The sequence below is a fragment of the Equus przewalskii genome, chromosome 7 (genome assembly GCF_037783145.1).
Source record: "Equus przewalskii isolate Varuska chromosome 7, EquPr2, whole genome shotgun sequence".
NCBI classification, from domain to species: domain Eukaryota; kingdom Metazoa; phylum Chordata; class Mammalia; order Perissodactyla; family Equidae; genus Equus; species Equus przewalskii.
Window position 1 is genome coordinate 1,484,140 of NC_091837.1, and position 23,269 is coordinate 1,507,408.

At 59.2% G+C, this 23,269-nt stretch overlaps 3 protein-coding genes across 23 annotated transcripts in view; 1 reads left to right on the forward strand and 2 right to left on the reverse strand.

Moving 5' to 3' along the window:
* Positions 1-687: 687 nt before the first annotated feature.
* On the reverse strand, positions 688-11,508 carry LOC103542915 (leucine-rich repeat-containing protein 74B-like). The gene is made up of 9 exons (XM_008509838.2): positions 11,150-11,508; positions 10,323-10,465; positions 9,781-9,910; positions 8,722-8,926; positions 6,631-6,742; positions 5,399-5,523; positions 4,342-4,408; positions 2,656-2,757; positions 688-967 (listed from the first exon to the last, which is right to left on the reverse strand). The coding sequence occupies exons 1-9, from the start codon at positions 11,295-11,297 to the stop codon at positions 812-814; spliced, it is 1,188 nt and encodes a 395-aa protein (XP_008508060.2). The 5' UTR covers positions 11,298-11,508; the 3' UTR covers positions 688-811.
* Positions 11,499-21,913, forward strand: P2RX6 (purinergic receptor P2X 6). 8 transcript variants are annotated; one of them, XM_070626799.1, is made up of 13 exons: positions 11,535-12,403; positions 13,072-13,222; positions 14,576-14,647; positions 17,385-17,460; positions 17,652-17,745; positions 17,818-17,898; positions 17,977-18,118; positions 18,207-18,316; positions 19,650-19,743; positions 19,840-19,905; positions 20,066-20,143; positions 20,226-20,257; positions 20,299-20,466. In XM_070626799.1, the coding sequence occupies exons 1-13, from the start codon at positions 12,270-12,272 to the stop codon at positions 20,372-20,374; spliced, it is 1,206 nt and encodes a 401-aa protein (XP_070482900.1). In that variant the 5' UTR covers positions 11,535-12,269; the 3' UTR covers positions 20,375-20,466. The 8 variants fall into 8 exon arrangements, 6 of the variants coding, with proteins under 6 accessions (XP_070482896.1, XP_070482900.1, XP_070482895.1 ...); XM_070626795.1 differs by having other exon boundaries at positions 11,499-12,403; positions 20,226-21,913; XR_011541749.1 differs by having other exon boundaries at positions 19,655-19,743; positions 20,226-21,913.
* LOC103542912 (cationic amino acid transporter 4-like) overlaps positions 18,984-23,269 on the reverse strand; it is a 43,947-nt gene continuing 39,661 nt past the window's right edge. For 13 of the 14 annotated variants that reach the window (XM_070626783.1, XM_070626789.1, XM_070626781.1 and 10 more), the window contains one exon: positions 22,722-23,226. In XM_070626783.1, coding sequence (XP_070482884.1) covers positions 23,036-23,226 — 191 coding nt within the window. In that variant the 3' untranslated portion in view covers positions 22,722-23,035. Of the gene's footprint in view, positions 23,227-23,269 lie in introns of all 14 variants that reach the window. The other variant, XM_070626788.1, reaches the window with a different exon arrangement.

The following is a 23,269-nucleotide window of genomic DNA, read 5'->3' on the forward strand; positions in this document are numbered from 1 at the left end:
TTTCTGGTGAGGCCTCTCCTCCTGGCCCACAGAGGGCTGCCTTCTTGCTGTGCTCACATGGGGGAGGGGTAGAGAGCAAGCTTTCTGGTGCTGCTTCTGATAAGGATACTCATCCTATCCGGTCAGGACCCACCCTTATGACCTCATTTAACCTTGATTACTTCCTGTCTCCAAGTAGAGTCGCACTGGGGTTAGGGCTTCCACATATGAATTTGAGAGGGACAAAATTCAATCTATAATGCCCTCCTCCCTCAGGGCTCCAACCATACTGTGCGCATGATGGAACTGTAGCCTGTATCACATTGTGTTGTTAAGTGCTATTTATTTTTCTGATTCTAAAATAACACATACTTAGAGTAGCAAGTGTGGAAAATGCAGAAAAATATAAAGAAAATAGAATACAGAAACCCACAACATAAACATTATTAAGATGACAGGGGTTTTTTGGGTCTTTTTTTCTGTGTATATGTATTCATATATTTTTTTACACAATTTGGATCAAACAATGTGGATTTTTTTTTTTTTGGTAACAGCTTTCTTGAGATATAATTCACGTATCATATAATTCACTCATGAGTGAATTCACCAAATGAGTGAGAGCAGCAGGAGGCCCAGGCTAGTGCAGGGACCGTGGGGGCTGAGGAGGGTACAGGTGTCTGTGTCATCGTGAAGACCAGCTCTGTAGGACTTCCCCCTAGTTGACATGGGGACTCAGTGCAGACTCAGGTGGTAACAAGGCATGGTGAGGTCCAGAACCTTCCACATGGAAGTTGAAGTGGCCGATGGAAGATGAGGAAGCCACACTCCACGGTCATTTAGGGGCAGACGCTGGTGGGGACGGGCTGAAGGCTGGCAGCAACTCTGTTCTGTGCTCCACTCTGCGGGCAGCAGTCTTTCTGCAAAGCCCTGGAAGAGTGACCTTCACTGAGCTGGCGAGGTCATCAAACTCTCTGCTCACCTGGACATCCTGAGGAGAGACCCAGGACCAGGCAGCACATTGTCACTTTCTGAGAACTTGACTTCTTTTACCCACACAGGGCGTCAAAGAAGCTCCTTAGGACAGCTTCTCTCCTATGGGTAACAATGTCATTACTCCCCAAACTTAAAATAGAGAAGGGCAGGGGCTCCAGGGGGCTTCAGGGAGCTGATTACATAGGTCTATGCTGTTTGTGAAAATTCACTGGACTCTGCCCTTAATCCATGTGCACTTTGCAGCATAAATATTGTTCCTCAACAGGAAATGAAAACCAGAGAGGTTGGAGGAAGAGAACCAGCACTGAGTCTGTCTCTGCACAGGCCCTTTCTGTAGGGTCTGTCATCTCATCCCGTCTCACAGTGACCCTGGCAGGAAGGTACTAGCCCCATTTCACATGGACACAAGGCTGAGTCCTGGGAAGGGTTTTACATGAACTGTAAGGATTCAGAAGGATTTCCCTTGAAGGTGAGGATACAATCTGGGCTAGGCAGATTAGACTAATGACAACAGTGAAGGAACAGGAAACAGAACATTGTATCTAGACTAGAGCTGATCTCTGATCCAGAATCCAAGATCCAATGTCTGATTCCAAACCCTATAGGATTTCCACTATACTAACGCTTCTGACAGTAACCGTACATCGTATTGAACAAGCATGTACTGTTGCAGGACAATTTCACGTATTCCGTTTGTGTTAGAATGATGGAGTCCAGTGCTGAGCGGCCTTCTCAGAGCAGAGGGACATGGTCAAGGCAAGCTCATCTCTGGCTGTGGAACCGTAGAGACGAGGCAGGGAGAAGGGAGAAGGGAACAACGACGTTCAACACCAGGTGTCCCGAGCCTGAGGGTTGGAGCTGTGAAGACAGGTCTCTGGAGAGGCTTTGACTCAGGTCTGGACTGAAGTGAATCAGGGTTGGAATGAGCAGTGATTTGGGACTAGACTTTCTTTTAATAATTCGTATTTGGGGTTCTCTCCTTAGTGTTTAACTGCCTTGGAAAAGAATGACATTTTTTCTACATTAAAAAGGCAAAATTGGGGCTGGCCCCGTGGCCGAGTGGTTAAGTTCGCACACTCCGCCGCAGGTGGCCCAGTGTTTCGTTGGTTCGAATCCTGGGCACGGACATGGCACTGCTCATCAAACCACGCTGAGGCAGCGTCCCACATGCCACAACTAGAAGGACCCACAACAAAGAATATACAACTATGTACCGGAGGGCTTTGGGGAGAAAAAGGAAAAAATAAAATCTTTAAAAAAAAAAAAAAGGCAAAATTGAGTGAAAGGGATCCTGATCTCCCTCACACCCGCACAGTGACTCTTCCAGGACCAGGATCCCCCTTCAGGCAGTGCGGGTGGGGGAGGGGCCGCCTTGCGAGTGCTGGACCTGCAAATCCAAACATCAGTGAACAGGGAGCATTGTGACCCTGAGGCAGCTATTCTCTCAGCTGGTGAAGAACCCAGGCAGGGGTCTGAGGTGAGGCCAGGGCGGCACCCCAGTCAGGAGCAGGAGTGGGGCTGGAGGGGCGTCAAGACCCACGTTCAGGCCTGGGCTGGAACGTGGTCTTGGCCATGCCATGCATCTGGGCAGGACACTAGTCCTCCAATTCCCACTCCCTCCCTTAAATGAGGCCTCACAGGGCTGCTGGGAGGACTGAGGTGGGGTTTAGGAAAAGCCCTCACAGAGAAATCCAGCAGTTCCAGGGCAGACACTGGGTCCCCCTGCACAGACTGGAGAACACGAAAGCAGACACCTAAGAAACACACGCAGGACACTGAGAGCAGCTGAGCCCAGGGAGGCCGGGAGAGCAGCGTGAGAGGGAAGCAAGGACTCCTCTTCTCTGCTGACATGGCCGAGGACCGCCCCACCGCCTCTGCTCAGAAATGTCTCCATGGGACAGAATGCCCTGGGTGAGGCTGCAGGGCCGGGAGAGAGGAAAGGAGTGGATGCTGGCTGAGTGCCCACCCAGTGCCTGGCTCAGTGCAGGGGACAAAGACAGACACACGAGACAGACTCCTGCCCGTAAACGGACCACCCACTGGGGGAGTAGAGGAAAAGGAACATCATAAAAGTGCAGCGTGATATGTCCAAGGAGAGAGTGTGCACCAGCTCTCCTGGGGGTAAAGGTTGGATGGGGATTGAGCCACTGAGCTGAGCTCTGCAGGTGAGGTGGGCGGAGCTGGGCATTTCAGCAAGAAGAGCAGCGGGAGCAACACAGAGGGAGAAACTGCCCCGTGTGCACGGAGACTTCCAGGCAGCTTGGAGGGAGAGGATGGATTTCAGAGCAGGAGGGAAGAGGGGGGTTGGCAGAGCCCAGATCCCGAGGGCGTGCTGTGAATGACACACTGCTAAGCCTGGATTCATCCAGAGGGGGCTGCTGACAGGTTTAAAGCAGAAGGGACATGGGCTTGTTTCTGGTGTAGAAAGATCACCTGGGAGCAGGTGGGCAGGAAGCGCCAGAGAGGAGGAAGTAGCAGGAGCACAGGCCTGGAGGAGGGGAGTGAGAAGGAGGAGCAGGCAGCCTGAGCTCTCTGTAGGAGGTGAGATGGAGGAGGGGAGATGTAGGAAAGGGAGACAAGTGCTGGGCTCAGCTTATGATGGGGAGGAGGCAGCCCTTAGAGGGATATGGTGCATCCAGGTTGGACTTTCAGAATCTAATACCCCTATGGGCCCTCTGGGGGACCGTCCAGCAGGTGGCTGGAAATGGGGTTCCAGAGAGGTCTGGGTTCCAGCCAAGGGCCGCAGAGGGGTGAGCCTCAGGCTGGGGATGGGGTGCTGCAGGGGGCGCCTCTGCCAGTTGAGGGAGCTGAGGGCCAGGCAGGGCTGGATCCCCTGGAGCTGGTTGTAGTGTCCTCTGAGCACATGCTGTTGGCAGAGTGGTCCCTGTGGGCCTGCTCCATCCTCTGTTGCACCCTCCCTTCTCTGTCTTCTGCTCTCAGCCCTGCTCAGCCCCTCCCTCCCCATTGGCAACCCTGCAGGAAGGAACCTATACTGTGCACACAAGGCCTCAGGTAGGTCTGAGCCTGTGTCCAGCAAGGCCAGAGGAAGAATGAGAGAAGATGAAGGGGAAGCGAGTGTGCCCCAGCCATCACAGCAGAGCAGCTCTCCAGTGGGCTGAGGAGGAGGGAGGACAGCTGGGAGGGAAGGATGGAGGGGAGGAGTCTGCAGAAGTGCATGGGCAAGGCCAGAGGTGGGCAAAGGGAAGAAGTGGTCACAAGGAGAAGCCAGGAGGCCCCCTCCCAATCAGGGCTCTGGAAACTGCACCCTGCTGCCACTGGGGTGGGGAGATGTGACAGAGAAGGGATCTGTGTGGATAGGCACAGGCAGGTCTGTGCTGGGGCCTCCCCCATCAGGTCAGCACTCTCAACAGGAGTCCTCAGTGTCTGGTTGACCTGGATGCCCAGGCCCGGGCTCAGGGCTCCCACTGCAGATGTGGTTGTTGCTGCAACAGAAAGACATGAGCATGGTGCTGCCTTGCACACAGATCTCCCCAGGGTCCCAGCTGGAGCTGCTGGTCCATCACTGGGTCAGGAGTCACATTCCAGCTCCACAAACACGCTGGGGACCCTGGGCAGGTCAGTGAGTAAAAGCTGGATAATGACCCTGCTTCATTGGAGGCCCCAATTGTTGAAGAGATCACCCAGAAAACACGCCTAGAGTGACCCCCCTGGTGGAGACCAGCTGCTGCTCCCTGGTCCTCAGAGCTCAGTTCCCATGTGTTGTGCTCCAGCTGGCACCCTGTCCCTATCACCCTGACAGCGGTGTTCAGGAAAACCACTCAGCTCCCTCCCCACACCCTCTTCCTCCTCCTCCTGTTGGACCTGAACTCCAGGCCTCAGCATCGCTCTTGGCCACTTTGTCCTGAAGCCAGTCCCACTTCTCTCTGACTCCTCAGACCCCAGCTCTGGCATCAAATTTAAGCATCTCTTGGGGCCTCCTCTGGCCTTGGCTCCTTCCATGGGGAGCAAAGGTGGGCAAGATTGCAGCGGGCAGGCCCTGCTCACCCCGGCAGCCATGACCTGTCAGGCCTCTGCCTCTTTCCTTCCCTTCTGGCTTGTGGCCCCTGCTCTGGTTCCCTGTCTGGGCCTGGAGGAGCAGCCCACACACAGCAGGCCCCTAGCTGCCATGAGCTGAGCAGAGCATGTGAGCACCCGCCCTGCACCAGGCTCTCTGAAGATGCTTCACACACACGTGTGCAATTCCAAGCCCCAACCTGTGCTGTGGGAATCACAAGCCCCAATGTTCAAATGATGAACTCGAGTGAGAAGGACGGAGCTGGGCGCTCTCAGATTGCAGCTCAGGCCCCATCATGGGTAGACTGTGGTAGTTTTGGGAATTAAAGTGGTGAACAGCAGCAAGATCATAGAGCCCCTGGTCCCTGGGGTGGCTATGAGCCCTGAGACTATGACACAGGGGGTATGCAATGCTCCTCGCCTCATGTCAAGTTCCTCCAATACATTGTTGGTCTTAAGTGCCTCACCCACCACAAAGTCTCCAGGATCTCCAAGGCCATTGTATGAGATGTCCAGGACTCTCAGGAAGATGTTTGCCTGAAATGCAAAAGAGTGAAGCCTTGGGACCATTGGTGACAGTGGTGAAAGTCAGGGGCCATAGCCTTGGAGCCCAGGAGGCCAAAGGTGCAAAGAGCATGGACTGAGTGCAGAAGGGCAGAGTTCAGGACTCACCGAGCTTGACATGAGCTGGAATCACCTTCGAGGCCCAGGAGCCATGGCCTTTGCCAGGGGACTGGAGGTAAGAGGCCCCCACCTGTCGGCCCCTCCTGCCTGTCTTTTGGGGACAGGTCTTGTGTCTTGGCTGGTGGTGAGAAGTCTAGCCGAACCCCTGGAAGCCCAGCAGAGAGAGGGGTGTGAATGTGAGTGACTCTCAGGGCCTGGGGGGCTGCCACGCAGCTGCAGGCCCCAGAGACACAGCGATCAGCCCCCATGCCCACTTGGGGGCCTCTCAAGGGCAGGGCCTTTGAGGCACAGAGCAGCCCAGGGGCCCAGAGGGGCTCCAGTGAAAGGCTGCTGGGGGGCTGTGGTGGGAAGAAGGCTGGAGCTCGTGGATGTGCTAGGAAGACAGAGCCTGACCTGCCACCTTGTGTGCAGGAGCCCAGGCCAGCCCCTGTCAGAGGGGAAGGCAATGGCTGCCATTCCTTGAGGGGGACCCACACAGGGAGCTGGCACCAGGTGCACTGCAGGTGTCTTGTGCCACCCTGGCAGGGGCTGGAGCCACCCACTCCTGAGGCCTAGAAGCCACCACATCCAAGGGAGTAGGTGGGCAGTGGGAGAGTATGCTGGGACCCAAGGGTGCCAGGGTGTCATCTCAGGAAGCATCTGCATATGCCCAACAGTGAGCATGTGTCACCAGACTGCACCATGTCCCCACCAGCTGAGTGTCTGTGACATCTGGGGAAGGGTGTGACAATAATCTTTGGACCCCTCAGTAAGTGATGTGAGAGTGGGCACAGGGGGAGAGGACATTGTTGTCATTAAGGGGAGCTGGGAAAACTAAAGTCACTTAAAGAAATATTCTTGAAGCTCTGATGAAAAGATCCAAGGTTCATTTCTGAAGAGCTGCAAAGACAGGGAGCTGGCCCCTGGGTGACCTGTCCCCAAAAGACAGGCAGGAGGGGCCGACAGGTGGGGGCCTCTTACCTCCAGTCCCCTGGCAAAGGCCATGGCTCCTGGGCCTCGAAGGTGATTCCAGCTCATGTCAAGCTCGGTGAGTCCTGTGTTTTCTGCCAGGGCTGGTCCAAGTGTCCACCCTTCAGAAACACCAAGAGAGACTTTCTTATTGACTGTTTACTGCTTCAGAAAATGATGCTGATGCCCGCTGTGTGCCAGGGTCTCTGCTGGGCATGACGGTCATGGAGCTGACCCCAACATGGGCCTGCTTGCCCTCAGGGGTTTCATATTTAATGGGGGAGACAATAATACAAATTAATGGGATGTGAGCTATTCTAGACTACAACAGGGAGGCGTGGGAACAGAGTGGATGCTAACCCTGCCGTGGGGGTCAGGAAAGTGAGGACTGAGGAGATAACCTTGAAGAGAGGGAGTCCTCATGCACGTGTGCACACATAGTGGAGAGCAGACACAGGAAAGAGCAAGTGTGTGGAGGCCAAGGGAGCACGGGGCACTTGCAGAAATGCACACAGGCCTGGCGCTGGTGGCAGGTGGGGGGAAGCCAGTAAAATGAGATAGGAGCGATGGGCACTCGAAAGATGCTGAGAGACTTCAAGGATAGGACAAGGGAGTTTGCACTGCCCTATCAGTGGTGAGGAGGCAGGGAGGGCTTTAAGAAGTGACAAGGCTGGACTCCTTAGCAGCGGGTGTAGGGCATGGACTGGGGTCGGCAGAGGCAGAGACAAAAGGCCAGGGGACTATTGAGAGGCTTGTGCCATAGTTTATAGGCAAGAAGTGACAAGGCCAGCACAGCTGTGGTGGGAGGAGGCAGGGGTGGTAGAGAAAGGAAAGTGGGGCCTGTGTGGGGTGAAGAAACCCTGAGAGACGTTCATGTAACCTGGGCAGAAGCCCCACCCACCCACCCACCCTGCTCCCCACTCCGTTAGCACCCAGCCAGTCTGACCTGCATCCAGTTCTCAAAAGTGCAGGGACCAACATGCCCCCGGGCTGTCCCCATGTGTGGAACTGTTGACCCCCTTCTCGACCTGGCTAACAGCTCCTCCTCCTTCTAACCTGGGGTCACGGTGTCAGGAAGCCTTGCCCACCTGGCTGGGCTGGGCAGCCTCGGGCACCATGTCCACCGTGTTTCCCTCCTTCCAGGCTCTGGCCGTCAGACCTGTCTGCCTGGCCAGTCTCTCCTACCAGCCCAGGGGCCCTCAGGGACCTGACTTTGACCCCTCTCCATGGTCCCAGCACAGTTCTAGGAAAGCGAGTCTAAAGAAAGGCAGAGAGGAAAACAGATGCGCTGACTGGGCAGAGCGCTGAGCCAGCCCGCGGGGTCTGACGCGCCTGGGCGGGCACTTTCAGCACCGCGGAGAGCTCCCTGCAGGAGGGGCGCCCTCCCTGAGAACAGAGCGCAGACTCCCTGCCCAATGCAAACAGCCCATGCAAAGACCCTGGGGCACAAGAGAAAGTAGTGAGATCAAGGAATCCCACTGATGTCTTCCACCAACTCGGAATAAAGTCTTCATTCCTTTTGCCGTGATTTGTCGTCCCGCAACCCCCTGTTGCCTCTCCACCACAACCTGGCCACTCTCCCCTGGCCCAATAGCCCAGTCACACTAGTGGCCATCAGTCTAAGAAATAGGCCTCTGTGTTCACGGTTCTGCTTGAAATGCACTCCCTCTGGTCCTGCCATGGCTGATTCTTCCCACCCAGTACATTTCAGCTTCAATGTCACCTCCTCACAGAGGCCACCCTGGCCACCCCACTAAGCAGGGATCCCTATTCTTCTCTGGAATTACGCCCTGTTTGTTTCTCTGTAGCACCAGTAATTATGGCGCATGACCTTGTTAATACGTGTTCCCTGAGGCCAGGACCTCTGTTTTGTTCATGCTGCGTCCCTAGTGGCTAAGTCAGCACCCAGCACAGGTAGCTGCAGGCAATGAGACATCCAGCGAGGAGTAAGAGTTCTGTGTGGAAGGAGTGGGCAAGGGGCAGGCCTAGGTGGGACGTGGGGAGAGGGGCCAGAGCACGGATGCTCAGAGTGGTCCTGCCAACCTCCACCCACACCTGCCCCAGGAAGACGGGCCCCATGGTGGCCCAGGCCGGATGGGATCTGCTTGGTCACTCAGCTTGCTGTAGCTCAGGTCCAGGGGTTTCAGGCCCGTGGGGGCCAGCAGGAGCTCAGCAAGGTACTGGGCCACCTGCTCCTCCAGGCCGTTCCCTGCCAGCTGTACCCTCTGCATGGCTGGGGTCACTGTGAGGGCGGCACACACAGCCTGGGCGCCCACTGCTCCCAGCTGGTTCTCCGACAGGTCCACATCTGGGGGCCAGCACCCCTCCTCAGTCAGTGGGGTCCAAGTCAGGCACTGCCCTCCTCTACCTTCCTCCATCCTCCAAACTCCAGGCCTGAGGCAGTGAAAGGGGCTTTGCAGGCGGACTGTCCTGGGGTTGCATGGTGACTCTGCAACCCATTGGCTGGATACCCCACCCCACCCCATGTGTCCACAAGCTACTTTGTCAAGGGGTTAAAGCCACCTCCTTTGAGGTGCTATGGAGGATGCTGGGATGAAACAACAGCCCATTGATGACTCATGCCTGGCAGCAATACAACCCCCACCGGAGCCCCCACTGCCACATCTCTGGGGACTGGCAGTGACAGCCCAAGGGGCCATGCAAGGAGCACATACAAGGGCAGACACTCTGCTGAGCATTTAATGCTCATCACAACCCCGAGGGCTGAGTGGCATTGTTGGGTCCATTTCACAGATTGGAGACTGAGGCTCGGCGAGGTTGAGCTGCTGGCCCAGGGTCACCCTGCTTTTCTTTGGCAGAGATGGCATTTGGATCCAGCCCCATCAAACTCCCACCCAGCCCTCCCTCCTCTCGCACTGCCAGCCCCATCTCTCTGTGTGGAAGGACCCTCCCACCCTGCATCCAGGCACTGGGAGGCCACCACATGCAGGGGGCGCTGGTGGAGGGGTGGGACAGGTCAGGAAGGGAGTGGCATCCAGTGTTGGGTGCACCACAGTGGGTCTAACTCCACCCCACTCCCCCATCCTGTTCTGAGGCCCCTCCCCCAGCAACACCAGCAGGTCCATGGGGAAAGACCCGGCTGTGGGGAGCCCACATCGCTCAGAAAGTCTGCCCACATGTCCCAGGCTGGGCACCTCCCACAGATGCTGCTGCTTCTGCTCAGGGCACCTGCCAGGGCCTCTGTGCCAGCCTCACACAGCCCAATGTCCCGAAGGTCCAGCCACTTGACACAGGGATTGGAGGTCAGCGTGGAAGCCAGAGCCTGGGCCCCCTGGGACAGAGAGGGGCCTGAGGGCCTGGTCCTCCCCAGGGCTGAAGGCCTCATACATAGCTGCTCACTACCCTGGTTCCTGTTCCCAGGGCTCCACCCACTCGATGCCCTCCACCTGGAAGGCCCTCCCCTTCCCACAGGCCCAGGGGACTCCTGCTTCTCTGTCTAGGCTCCACCAGACCTCCTGGAGCCTTCTCTGACCCCCAAGTGCATTAGTGGGGATCCCCAGCCCTTATAGTGATCTCAGTCACAGCCTGGATCCCATCTGCCACCCAGATGTGGGGGATGGGACATACCTGTCACAGAGCAAGGCTGGGGAATGTGTGCGATGGGCTCAGGGAGGGCCACTCCCATGGCTGCTGCCTCCCAGGTCCTCCCCTCCAAGCCTGGCCCAGGGTCCCTCCAGGGGTACCTGAGGCCCCAGGCCACAGTGTCTCAGGTTCAGCTCTGGGGCACTTCCCTGGCATAGAAAGCAGGAGGCAGGCACGATGGTGTGGGCCCCGGTGGACCTCAAGGAGATGGTGTCCTTTGACCAGCTCTCCAAGCCCACGGTGCCTGATAGGAGACAGGGGCTAAGTGTGGCTCCCTCCCCAGGCACCACCGTCTGCCTCCTCCCCTGCCCTCTGTCACTCCCCAGCCCGTTTCCCCTCTAGAGGCATTTCTTCCTGTGCTAACAGGGACTCCTGCCCCGTATACAGATGAGGACACTGAGGCTCAGAGAAAGCAAGTTCTTTCCTCAAAGTCACATAGCTAGAAGTAGCTGATCCCAGCAGAGCCAGGCTTAGGACCCACCTGTCTGACAGCAAAGTGCGTGCTGTGTCTTTTCTATTGCATCGCAGACCACGTATGTTTTATGAACATTTTATAGGGCACAACACTGAAATAACTCTAAATTTAATACATTCGTTAGTTTAGTTTCTCCTGTGGGTTGGCAAAACCCAGCCCTGATCTCATTGAAGGAAGTGGTGGGACACCCCTCCTTAGCCTGTTTGGCTGAGTTTTTGCATTTTACCATCATTCTGGAAGCGTGTTCTGATGGTGGAACAACTAATGCTGCCAAGAGCTTTCCTGGAGGGCACAGGGCTGGAGGGGCTGCCGGCTGCCCTGCAGGTGTCCCACGGAGGGATGTGCTCTCTGCTGGACATGGGTACCCTGCCCCCTCGGCCCCAGCCTGCTCTCTCCACGCTCACCTAGAAGCCTCCAAGGTGAGGAGACAGACCTGAACCCCCGCCCGGGCACCTCCTGTCTGAAGGTCGGAGTCCAAACCGGCGTCGAAATCCCCCTCGGCCTCCGGGACCCCTGCAGGTTGCCCAGCGGCCGCCGCCTCTTCCTCCCGCTCTTCCCTCCCCACAGACCTCTCGCAGGGACCCCTCATGGTTCCGCCCATTTCGCAGTCGCGCGCACTGGGGCTGGGACTGAACCAAGTGGCACTTAGAGCGCGGCCTGGGATGTGGGCGGACCCACCGGCCGCATGGACCAATCGAGCCTGGAGGGCAGCGGACAGGCGCCCCCCGCAGCCAGTAGAGACGCGCTCCTCGGTCGCCTGGGCTACCCCGGGCTGTTGGTCGCTGCAGACACCGCCGCTGGCGTGCGCTGACCTTGAGCCCGCTCCTGGCCAGGGTGCAGAAGGGCGCGCGCCACGGGCCAGGCGCAGGCCTGGGCGCCTTGCCGGCGCTTGTTCCCCCTGCAGTCCGCATGGTTCCAGCAGCGCCCCGCTTCCGCGGACTGAGGACCCTGCCTGACTCCAGAGCTGTGCTTAGTCCCTGCGCTTGCGGGTGGGGCAGGTCTACCGGGCGTCGCACAGGAGGGCCTGGGGGACCTTGCAGAGCCAGCCACCCTCCTCTCTGGAGCCAGAGTCACGCTCTCTCTCTGTGGGTCCCAGTTCTCTCTCCTGCTCTAGCGTCGGATGTGCGGCTTCCTCCTCCAGGAACATCCCTCGCCAGCTTCGCTTGTTGAACTTCAGAATCTGCAGTGTCAGCTCAGAGGGTCCTTCTTCCTGAAGCTTTCCTTGGCCCCTCCTCTGAGCTCCTGCAGACCCCATGCCACCGTCTCAAAGTACCTATAACCCTGTCATTCCCTCACCCCCCCCCCTCCAGGAAGTGAGGTCAAAGGACAGGGGAGAGGGGCTGCTCCTGTCGGTGCCCCAGGGCCCAGCAGAGGGAGTGTGGGGAGGAAGGGAGGCCCAGAGCAGCTGGGGGTTGGGACTGAGCCCAGGGCTGGGGTGGGGCTGGATTCTGCCCCCAGTGGAAGTGTCCCTTTAACGGCTGCTGGCCTGGGCACCTGATTTGCCTCCTGTTCAGCTGGGGCTGCAGCAGCTGTGCTGACTCACACTCCCCAGCAGCCAGCAGGAGCTGAGAGCATGGGCTCCTCAGGGGCCTGGACAGGCTGGGGGCTTCTGGATTACAAAACTGAGAAGTATGTGATGACCAAGAACTGGCGGGTGGGCGCCCTGCAGAGGCTGCTGCAGCTCGGGGTCCTGGTCTACATGGTGGGGTAAGAGAATGGCTCCTGGGCGGGTTGGCTGGAGGGACCCTGACTGGTCCTGTTGGGCTGAGGGTTGGGGGTCTGACTCTCCAGGAGCCGGGCTGGTGGTGGTGGAGGGGGCATGTTGGACAGGGGAGGGGCAGAAGGAAGGATCTCCCTCTGTCTAGAGACCAGCAGGGACAAGAGCGAGCCATGTGCTTGTGTCCTCCTGTGTGCCCAACTGCTCCCTTTCCTGGGCCTTGTCCCCAGCCCCGTGCTGGGCTCTGGGCACAGAGCAGGATGGTCTCGCCCTGCCCAGGAGGCCCTGGGAGGGCAGGAGGTAGTCCCTGACCCCTGTGAGAGCTGCAGCCCTGAGGTCCCTGAGAAAGGCCACCAGCTGTGCTGGGTCAGGGGAGCCTTTGAGGAGGAGCTGGTGTGGCTGAGGCAGGGGAGGGTGAGGCTGGTGAGGGAGGAGGTGGGCAGCTCAGTCTGAGCGCAGGGCTCTCCGATGCGTGGGTGCAACGTCTGGCCTGTGCAGGGTGTTTAGGTGGAAATGAGGCTGGGGAAGAGGTGGGGCCTGAACGTTGCACTGGGAGCCTATAGGGTGCGTAGGGGCTGAGTGGGCTGGTCCAGCTCTGCTGCTGCTCACCGTGTGGTGTGCGGGGGACAGGACACACTGCCCATCGCCTCCTCCCCAGGTGGGCCCTCCTGGCCAAAAAAGGCTACCAGGAGCAGGACCTGGACCCCCAGGTTTCTGTCATCACCAAACTCAAAGGGGTTTCCGTGACTCAGATCAAGGAGCTGGGGAACCGGCTGTGGGACGTGGCCGACTTCGTGAAGCCACCACAGGTGGGTGTCTGGGTGCTACTGACAGGCACTGACCCTCTGATCACACACCTGCAGCAAGTGTGTGCAAGAGGGGCATGTGATGCTAGAGGAGGTGCTGGCACTGTCACAGGGCCGGGCTCAGGAAGGGCCTGACAGAGGAGTGGCCCTGGACAGGCTCTTGGGGACATGTCAGAGGTTTCCAAGTGGACAAGGGGACAAGTCAGGGAGCCGGGCCAGAGGGACTGCATTTACAAAAGGGCATCGGGAAGAGTGGAGGGTTTGGGGGCTCAATGCTTGAGCTTGAGGGAGGGGTGAGGGCGTGGGGGCAGGGCCTGGAGCTCCTGAATGCTCCCTCCCTGCCCTGGGCCCTGTGGGCTGGCTCCTCCTCTGCCCACCCCACCCTGCCTTCCAGCCCCTCCTCCCTCCACCCAGATCCTCCACAGCCCCCGTTTCCTCTGTTCTCCTGATGCCCACACTGTACCCTGGGGACACCTGCCCCAGCATAGCTGCCTCCTGGTGCACACCTGCCTCGTCCAAGGGAACCGTCTCCCTCTCCCAGGGGGGCCTCTTTTCATCCAGTGAGGTCATGATGTCCCCAGGGCCAAAGCTGGACCCTGCTCGACACCTCCCTGCCCCTCCCTCCCATCCATTCCATCTGTGACAGTTTCCCTGCTGCCCCCACTGTCCCTGTGATCTTCCTGTGGGCCCCAACGTGTGCTCCATGCAGAGGCCAGGCTGAGCTTTCAGAGGTGACTCCATCAGAACCTGCCAGACCTTGCTTGCCACCCTTGGAGGCTCCCTTTCTGTGATGGTGGCCACCAAGTCCCTGCAGATCCTGACCGCTGCCACCCCCACTGCCCTCTGCCCAGCCCTCCCCGCCCCTTCCTGGGTGTGCGTCCCCCTACACGTGCAGAACTGTCATGGGCAGCACACGGTGCCAGCCACCCTTCCCCACAGCCCCTGCCTTTTCCTGGGCAGAGCTCACCACCTGCTCCCCCGGCCCCCGGCCCTGGCCATGCGTGCAATGAAGGATCCACCTCCCCACTAGCCTGGGCGGGTGCCCGGCCCAGTTTAGCTCTGGATCCTCAGTGCCTAGAAGCAGGAGGCTCATGGAGAATTCTGGTTGAGTGAATGAGAGTGAATAGAGAAAAAAAAGTTGCCTCAAACAGATGGAAGGGGCCTCAGAAATGGCCAGAAACCCAGACAGCCTCCCATCTCTGCCTCAACGCACATCACTAGATGCACAGGGTTGTCCTGGGGCACAGGGTTGATGACTCAATGGGGCAGGACCCCTTCCCTCCCAAACCCAGCTGCCAGCCTCTGGCCTCTCCCATCGAGGAGCCAAGGGGGCCAACCCTGACCCCTGCCTTCCAGGGAGAGAACGTGTTCTTCTTGGTGACCAATTTCCTTGTGACGCCAGAACAAGTTCAGGGCAGATGCCCAGAGGTAAGGCTGCCTGGGAGCCTCCCAGCGGGTCCCTGGTTCCTCCAGCAGCCCTGGGTCACAGCCGTGTCCCCCCTTCTCCTTCCCAGGTGCCTGAGGCTCAGCGTGTGCTGCTGTAGCCCAGGCTCTGAGCTGAAACCTTTCCTGAATCATTTCATTTCGTCTCACAAGCACCCTGCCTGGCAGGAATTACTGCAGGCCCCATTTAAGAGGAGAAGACTGAGGCTCAGCCAGCCTGAGTCACTGACCCAAGGCCTCCAGCCTGTGGGTGATGGGACTCTGCACCCCTGAGAGGTCTGCTTCCAGATCCTTCCACTCTTGTTCTCTGTGAGGTGTCCAGGCCCCTCCCCACCCTGGCCCCTCCTCTGGGCACTCTCCAGGTTGTTAGTGTAACTCTCAGAACTGGTCACAATGCTTAGATGGGCTCTAATAGCAAGAGCTCAGCTGGAAGATCACCTCTCCTTCCCTATGCCCAGCCTCTGTTAATGGGTCCCATGGCAGCTTCCGTTTTGTGGGCAAACACAGCACACTCCTTCTTTTGCGGAGTGCAGGGTCACTTATGTTCTCTGGGTATTTTTACTACAACTGTGGTCAAGCCAGAGTGCCCCACCCTATTCTTGCCCGTTCGTGCAGAAATACAGACTCTCCCTGAAATCTCACCTTTTCCTCTCACCTAAGGACGTACCAGGGATCCAGCATCTGTTGCAGAGCATACTCCCTCTCCTCCCCAGCTGTGGATTTGTTTCCAATTTTTGTTATTGACCCAAAATACACATTAATATAAAATTTACCATCCTAACTATTTTTATAAGTTCCCCAGTTGTGGCTTTTGTGTGACAGCTGGGACCCGGGACACAGCCCTGGAGGCCTGCCTCCATGGCGACGCCTTTCTTTAATTGAGTCCAACACTGAATTGCTTGCTGGGCTGGAGGGTAACTGTGGGGGCCCCTGTCCCCTGAGTCCTGGTCGTTGGTCCCACCACAGTGGCCACATGTCCCTGGTTGGCCCGTCCACAACGAGGTGAGGCATGTGCACAGAGGATGTGCTGACGTTCAGAAACACACACGACGTCCTTCCCTTTCTAAATGCTCAGAGATGTCTAGTTAATGTTCGGTTTGTAGACTGTCCTGCAACTGTGCTGGGGCCACAAGTCTGTGTTTTCTGGAATCCGTGTGATCCTCTTTGCCCATGTCCGGGCTTCTGGCCCTTCCCTCGAAACTGCCGGGGCTGAGTGATCCACCAGATCCCACAAGCCGGTTTCCTGAGAATAGCGGAGTTCCTGCCAGCTCCTCTCAGGGGCCTGGTCGTCTGGTCCCTCCCAGCACATGCATTGTGTCCTTGTAGTGTCACAGCCTCCAGCGAACACCTGCTGAGCCTGCCCCAGACCAGGCTTGCAAAACTCCACCCTCCCCACCTCTCGGAGCTCCTGCACAGACAGCGCAGCCAAGGTGGCCGTCCTGCGAGGGGGGCAGAAGCTGCAGCTGGGAGACCCAGGGAGGCACGTCAGCCAACACAGGGCCTCAGGAAGGGTTTCCTGCAGGGTGTGAGGCTGGAGGGGGATCTTGAGGATGTCCAGGCAGAGGGGGCTGCGTGGGCAAAAGCCCCGAGCTGTGTGAGATGAGGCCCCTCCAGGGCTCCCTGCACTGAGTGGGGCTGTCCCTAGGTTTGGACTGGGCCCTAGATCACAAAGCCCTGTGAGCCCCTCTCAGGAGCTAAAGTGGATCCAGCAGCAGCAGAGTCACAGATGGGGTCAGTGGAGGGGTGTGCGACCGTCTGTGCATTGGGATGGACCACGCAGGCTGCTGGAGGGAGGTGGATGGGGGCAGAGGTGGGGCCTGTGCTGGTCACCATGGGGTCTTGTCAGAGGAGATGTTGGCCCAGCCCAGGTGGAGAGGAGGGGCAGACTCAGGACATAGTTAGGGACAGCGAGGCAGAGCAGGTGGCCCCACACTGTCCCCTGCCCACTTCTCACAGCCCCACCCCCACAAAGTCCCACCATCTCATTTGGCTTCTCTGAGTCCCCAGCCCTTCCTGCCACCCTGGTACTGCATTCTTCCAGCTGCCCCTGAGCTAGGGGCCCTGGACAGTGGCGTCCACCCTCCGTCTGGCGGAGCCATGTCTGTGCTAGTGCCTGACGCTTGAGGGTGCTTCCTCTCCAGGTTCTGGGACTCCCAGAGAACTCGCCCTCATTCCCTCCTGGCTGATGCCCAGAACTCCGTGACCCTGTGCAGGCACTAACGTCCCTGTTTACAGCAGAACAGGCGGGGACGGGACTGGCCTGCGGTCCCTTGGCCAGTGTGTGTGGTCCACTTCCCTAGAGGCCCCTCTGATGAGGGTCCCATCCTTTGTGTGGCATCCAAGGTGCCAGCACCTCCACCCTGGCATGAGCTCACCCTCCTAAAGTTCCTCCACCTTCCCAACTCGGTTGTCCGAATTGGACCAGAGGAGCTGGGCCTCGAGGAGTCACTTCTGCCCCTCCCCCTCCAGGAACAGAACTGTCAGGAGGGAAGGAGTCTCGCTCCGCCTTGGGAGACAGCGCTGCACCCCTATCTGGCCGGGGGGCTGCTCGCCCTCCCCCTCTGACCTCCTCCTTTTATCTGCACCCTCCAGCTTTCCCATGTGCCCCAAACGCAGGGAACCTGGGGACTAAGCAGGGGAGTGTCCCTGGGGACTGCAGGGCTGGGTCACGCAGGGGAGACACCTCCAGAGCCTGGACAGCTCTGCTCTCTCACCACCTCAGGCCCCCTCCATCCCACTGGCGAACTGCTGGTCTGACGAGGACTGTCCTGAAGGGGAGACGGGGACACATAGCCACGGTAACTGTGGGCCCTACTTCTGGAGTCTCCACTGGGATGGGGGTTCAGGGGACTGGGCTGGGACCCTGGGTGGCTCCCTCATGCAGGCCCAGTGGTGCTTCTGTGTTTCTTCTTTCTCAGCAGCCCCCTGCCCACTCCTTTCCCAGGCCCTATGGGGATTGGAGGCCTGGACTTTGTCTCGTGTTTTCAAGGCATAAAAACGGGCCAGTGTGTGATCTTCAATGGGACCCACAGGACCTGTGAGATCTGGGGCTGGTGCCCTGTGGAGAGTGACACTGTGCCTGTGTAAGTGTCCCTGACACCCAGGGCAGGGTCTCAGGAGCAGCAGAGCCTGCCTCTTACCTCCCCCACCTGCAGGAAGCCCCTGCTGGTCCAGGCTGAGAACTTCACCCTGTTCATCAAAAACACTGTCACCTTCAGCAAGTTCAACTTCTCCAAGTGAGCACGGTGGGTCCTGGCTGGCCCAGATCCTCCTTGTCCCCTCCTGGCCTGATCCCCAGCTTCACCTCCGCTCAGGTCCAATGCCTTGGAGACGTGGGATGCCACCTATTTCAAGCGCTGCCGCTACGACCCACGCTTCAGCCCCTACTGCCCTGTGTTCCGCATCGGGGACCTCGTGGCCATGGCTGGAGGGGTCTTTGAGGACCTGGCATTGCTGGTGGGTCCGTGGGGGCAGGATTGCGGGAGGCCATGGGGAGAGGGTCCCAGGCCCGCGTGCTGGTGGAGCAGTGATGCGCTGTGTGCAGGGCGGTGCTGTGGGCATCCACGTCCACTGGGATTGTGACCTGGACGCCGTGGGCTCTGACTGCCGGCCCCACTACTCCTTCCAGCTGCAGGAGAGGAGCTACAACTTCAGGTGCAGCCCCACTGCCCGCCCGCTGCTCCTCAGCCAGGTCCTCCCCGACCTGTCCTCCTCTGGTGCCCGGGACAGACCACAGCCTGGCCCATCTCTCTGGACGCTCTGCTGTGTGTGAGGGGGTCCCAGGGCAGGAAGGGTCTCAGCTCCAGGTCCCCCAGCACAGGCTCCGTCCAGCCTCCCTCCTGAGCCCTTTGGCCTCCACCCCGTCTATCCCCACACCCTGCTGCAGCTGGGACCCCTCACCCCAGCCCCTCCTCCACTCCACCCTGCCTCCAGCACCTCCCTCCACGGCACAGGGGCTTTCTTGTTACTTTTCCCTTAAGGTTTTATCTAAAAAAGTACAAGAATCTATAGAAAATTTCAAGGATCAGTACCATGAAAACCCATAGAGACTTCATCTGGGTTCACCAGGTTTTTTTTTTTTTTTTTTTTTTTTACCATTTTGCCCCATTTGTTTTCTCTCTGCCTCTCTAGAGTGAGCTGGATATATTTAGATAGATTTCAAAGGAAACCATTTGAAAGTAATTGGCAGATATCTAGACACTCACCCCTTTCAATGCTGTCTTGAGACTGAGGACCTTCCCCAGGTGACCACTGTCCTCTTGTCACACTCAGGAAATTTAACATTGGCAGATAGATCTAATAATATATAAATTTCCCCAGCTGTGCCAATAATAGTTCTAAATCTTTTTATTTTCTGACCCAAGATGCACTCAAGGCTCTTGCCTTGCATGTATTGTCATGTCTTTGAGGTTCCTAAGCAGAACCCCCATCCTTCTGCCCCCTCATGTCACCTCCTCATCCTCATGCAGACATGCACACAGCCACCAGGCCTACAGGTGCCCGCTGGGCCCTGCCTGGCCTGGCTTCGCTGGTCCCCCAGCCCTTTGCAATCACATGGGGCTAGAGCCGCCCACGCCCTGCTCCCCTCCCCTCTGCGCTCTCCCCACCCTCCATCTCTGCCTGGAGCTCCTTCCTGAGCCCTGGGAATCCAGCCTGAGGGGCTCCCGGCAGGAAGTCTTCCCTGGTTCCCAGGGGAGAGTGAGTGCCCCTCTCTGGACCCCACAGCCCCGGGCCTGCCCCACCTCCCCCACCCCGACTGCCCATGTCTCTTTAGGGACCCTTCTGTCCCCATCCCCTCAGCAGGCAGGGAGCTTATGAAAGGCAGGTCCCAGCTTGCTTGTCCCCTGTGTTCTCAGCAGTGACACAGGGCTGAGACCTAGGACTCAGGCTGGGGTGGATGGAGTCAGTGGATGAGTAAGATGAGGGCTGTGAGGGCCAGCCCCCCCAGGAGTGGGCAGAGCAGCCACTGGACTCTCTCCTGCCCCAGGACAGCCACTCACTGGAGGGAGGCCTCAGGCTTGGAGGCCCGGAGTCTGCTCAAACTCTACGGGATCCGCTTCGACATCCTCGTCACTGGGCGGGTAGGGGCCAGGCCTGGGCAGGTGGGGTGGGCAGGGGTGAGGAGCAGGAGGGGACAACAGCCACAGGCAGGGAGGCTCAGCCCAGGTCTCTCTCAGGCAGGGAAGTTCGGGCTCATCCCCACAACCATCACTCTGGGCACTGGAGCGGCCTGGCTGGGTGTGGTGAGTCTGACTTCGTGGCTCCCTCGGGCTGCCAGCAAGCACGTGCCCCCCAAGGGCCCCCCCGAGCCCCCTGTGCTGACATCCAGTGTCAGGGTGAGGGCTGGGGAGGCAGTGGAACGGCAGGTTTGGCCAGGCCATGGATCTGCCCTGCCTCTCCCAGATCACCTTCTGCTGTGACCTGCTGCTGTTGTACGTGGATGGAGAAGCCCATTTCTACTGGAGCACCAAGTATGAAGAGGTGAGCTTCCAGTCTGCCTGGACCCTCGGCTACACTTTGGAGGATGGTGGCTGGAGCCCTGATCTGCTGTCTTCATCTGCAGGCCAAGGCCCCGAAGAGGACTGCCAACCCTGAGCAGACAGGTGGCTTCCCCACCCCCACATCCAGCTGCCCAGGTGCCTTAGAGGGGGCCAGGCACCTGCCCCCACTGCTGCTGCTGGGAGCTGGACGCTGTCAGCAGGGTGGCCCTGACACCCACTCGCTGGCCCATTCCTGAGGCCTGTAGCCTTTCTCTGCTGGTTGGGAGTTGGGGGGTGGGAAGGGTGGAGGCCCTGCCTTGGGGATTTGGATGAAGCTCTAGCAGGACCAGGGCAGGGGTGGGGGGAGAATTCCACCCTTCAGCTCCCAGGCAGCCTGTCCGTCCCCAACTCCAGCCTCGGCAGGTGCTGCCTGGGGATGACAGAAGCCAGTTTTGTGCAGAGACTGCAGGGAACAGACGCAGGGCCCTGGCCCAGTGGGGCTCCGCCTGGGGCTGGGGCTGGAGACGTTCTACCAGGCTCCGTCTCCAGTGTTCCAAGCAGCTCCCTGCTCTCCAGCTGTCCACCACACTGGCTGTGGTCGCCTCCGGCCCTGCCTGGCTCCCAGCCCTCCTCCCCCTGCCGCAGCCCCCTCACAGGGAGAGCCCCTGCCCTCTCAGCTGCCCCTCACTGGGGTCTGTGCAGCCAGAGTCCAAGGCCAGGGAGAGGCAGCCTGACAAAAGGAGCTGTGGCAGCTGCTGTGCTGGGTTCCTAGGGCAGGGCCCCTCCCAGCACTGGGTCTCATCCATGGAGTGGAGTGTGGTGGGCAGATGCTCCAACCCCCTAGGGCCCCAGGCAAGGGCATAGGACCCCCTTGGGCCCATACCTGCTCAGCTGATGAGCACCAGCCCCATCCTGGTGGCAGCCCTGGGACTGTGGAAGGCTGGGATGGGTGGGGGGGTGGGGGGGGAGGCGCTGAGTTGGTGGGCATGGGGTCCTTTGGGACCTTCTGTCTGTCTCCTTGGTGACACCAGCTCAACGCTCTGGAACCTGCACACCAGGCTTCCTAGGAGCCATGGGGTGGGGAGATTGTATATCTGGACACATATGTCTCAGCTGCCAAAGGTCAAACCCGAAAACGTGTCTGGGCACCTGCCCACCCAGCCAGAGGCACCTATACGAGGACCACGCTCTGACCAAAACCCCAGGGGGAACCCAGGGGCTGGAGAGAATGTCCCTAATAGAGGACATGGAACCCCCAGCAAGCTGGCCTGGTTCAGGCTCTGGAATCCCCCTGGGGGCCTGAGTCCTGCCTGCTGGAGAATTTCCCCGTGTCCTGGCCCCACGGTCAGGAGGGGAGGGATGGGGCTGCAGGAGCCAAGCCCTCTCTGGGTCCCAGGGAGGAGCAGGGTTTGGGGTACCCACCCCATGGAGACAAGGGGCTGCCTCCTCATGGGTCCCTGGTGAGCAGGGCCGTGCTTGCAGCTTGCTGGTGGAGCGACATGGGACAGGCTGGGAAGGGAGGCCTGGGGCTCAGGCTGGACAGCATCTGGAATCATCTGGCACCTGAAGCCTCAGCAAAGCCTTGGGGTCCCTGCTGCCTCTCACCCCAGGGCAGTGTCCATGCAAGGTGGGTTCAGAAGGGCCGGGGTGAGAGATCATGGCCCTTAGGCCTGGTTATTGGAGTGGGGTCATGTGTCCCTGGTTGTCCTTGGGGCCCAGAGAAAGTGATGTTGAGGCTGCAGAGAGTCGAGGAGTAAAGCTGCCAAAGCCAGCGGCTTCCTGTGTGGTCCTTACAGGCAGAAATGGAGAGGTGGAGGCATCTATGGTAGATGGAGCATGGCCTTGGGGAGACCACGGGGGGTGCAGGGTGGGCCTGGGGACCCCCAAGGATGGGGCCCCACCACCACCAGGTGGGCTGAAGGTCCCTGGAGCAGGCCCAGACACTTGTGCACCCACCTGCCCACGTGTATCCCATCCCGAGCCTTAGTCACAAAGCCCTGAGGGGGCGGCAAGGAGAGAGGCCGCTGGAAGCTGCAGGCAGCCCTGGGCTTGGAAACAGCTGTTGCCTCAGTCTGCACGTGGGTGCACACCCAGCGGACCATGTGGGCCATGTGGGCCTGTGCCTGAGAGATGCGTGTGCCCGGGCAGGGGGCCTCTCCATCCGGGGCAGGCCTCAGGACATGCCCTGCTCTCTGGGAGGCCTGGGAAACTGAGGGAACCCCACAACTCCACCGCCCTTTCTAGGCAGTCTCCTTGGGGTCCAGGCTCTGCTCTCTGTTTCAGTCGCCAAGGGGACATGTGGGGAGCCTGGGAGGGAGCCCGGCCCCAACCTGTCAGGGACCCCTCTGTGCCTGGTGTGTGTTGCTCCCCTCTGAGCTGGGCAGAGGGCACTGGCTTGAGGGCATGACACAGGGACATAGGCCTGGCCATGTCCCTGACTCAGTGCTGTCCTAAGGCTAGCGTGTCCCCCTTCTGGAACCTCGGCATCTTTGCTGTGGATTGAGGACAATCATCTGGTTCCCAGGGGCAGGTGAAGACACATTGACACAAAGAACACCACAGTGGACACAGCAGCAGGCCACGTGGTTGGCCGAGCAGCTATTATTGTGGGTCCCTGGGGTTCGGGCTTCTTCCCTGCCCGCCCTACTCCACCTACCCAGGTAGCTGGAGTTAGTCATAAACTGGAAGGCGCTGGGCAGAGTCCACCAAACCAGCGCTGGCCACAGCCCACTCCCAAAGACTCGAAGCTCGGCACCTGGGCTAAGGTCCTGAGGTCCTGAGTACCCCACAGCATGGGCAGGCCTGCAAACCTGAGCTGCCCTGGATAGAGGGGCTGCCAGCCCCTCCGGCCTCCTGAGGAGGTGGGAGAGGGAGGGCAGGACCCCAGCAGTACTCATGGACTGGCGGGCTGCTCTGTGTGGCCGGGCTCCTTGGCTGGTGCCTGGCTGGGGGGCTGCACGGCCTGCACCGTTGCCTCCAGGCTGCTGCTGGGGTACACCACGTAGTGTGTGGCAGTCAACTCCGACCTCTCCCGCTGGTTTTCCTTGCTGTGCCGGATGCCGTAGCCAAAATACACCACGAGTCCTGAAAGGGTGACACAAGCCTGAGGGGCAGGTCCCAGCCCTGC

Excerpts from the sequence above, each read along its gene's own strand:
- LOC103542915 (XM_008509838.2), bottom strand. The coding sequence starts at position 11,297 with ATGGGCGGAACCATGAGGGGTCCCTGCGAGAGGTCTGTGGGGAGGGAA. Across the intron at positions 10,466-11,149 it reads CTCCGACCTTCAGACAGGAG|GCACCGTGGGCTTGGAGAGC; the intron begins GTGCCCGGGCGG and ends GTCTCCTATCAG. Across the intron at positions 2,758-4,341 it reads ACCAGACACTGAGGACTCCT|CTGCTCTCAGTGTCCTGCGT; the intron begins GTTGAGAGTGCT and ends CCCTGGGCTCAG.
- P2RX6 (XM_070626794.1), top strand. The coding sequence starts at position 12,270 with ATGGGCTCCTCAGGGGCCTGGACAGGCTGGGGGCTTCTGGATTACAAA. Across the intron at positions 17,746-17,817 it reads GAGAGTGACACTGTGCCTGT|GAAGCCCCTGCTGGTCCAGG; the intron begins GTAAGTGTCCCT and ends CCCCACCTGCAG. Across the intron at positions 19,744-19,839 it reads ACATCCTCGTCACTGGGCGG|GCAGGGAAGTTCGGGCTCAT; the intron begins GTAGGGGCCAGG and ends GGTCTCTCTCAG.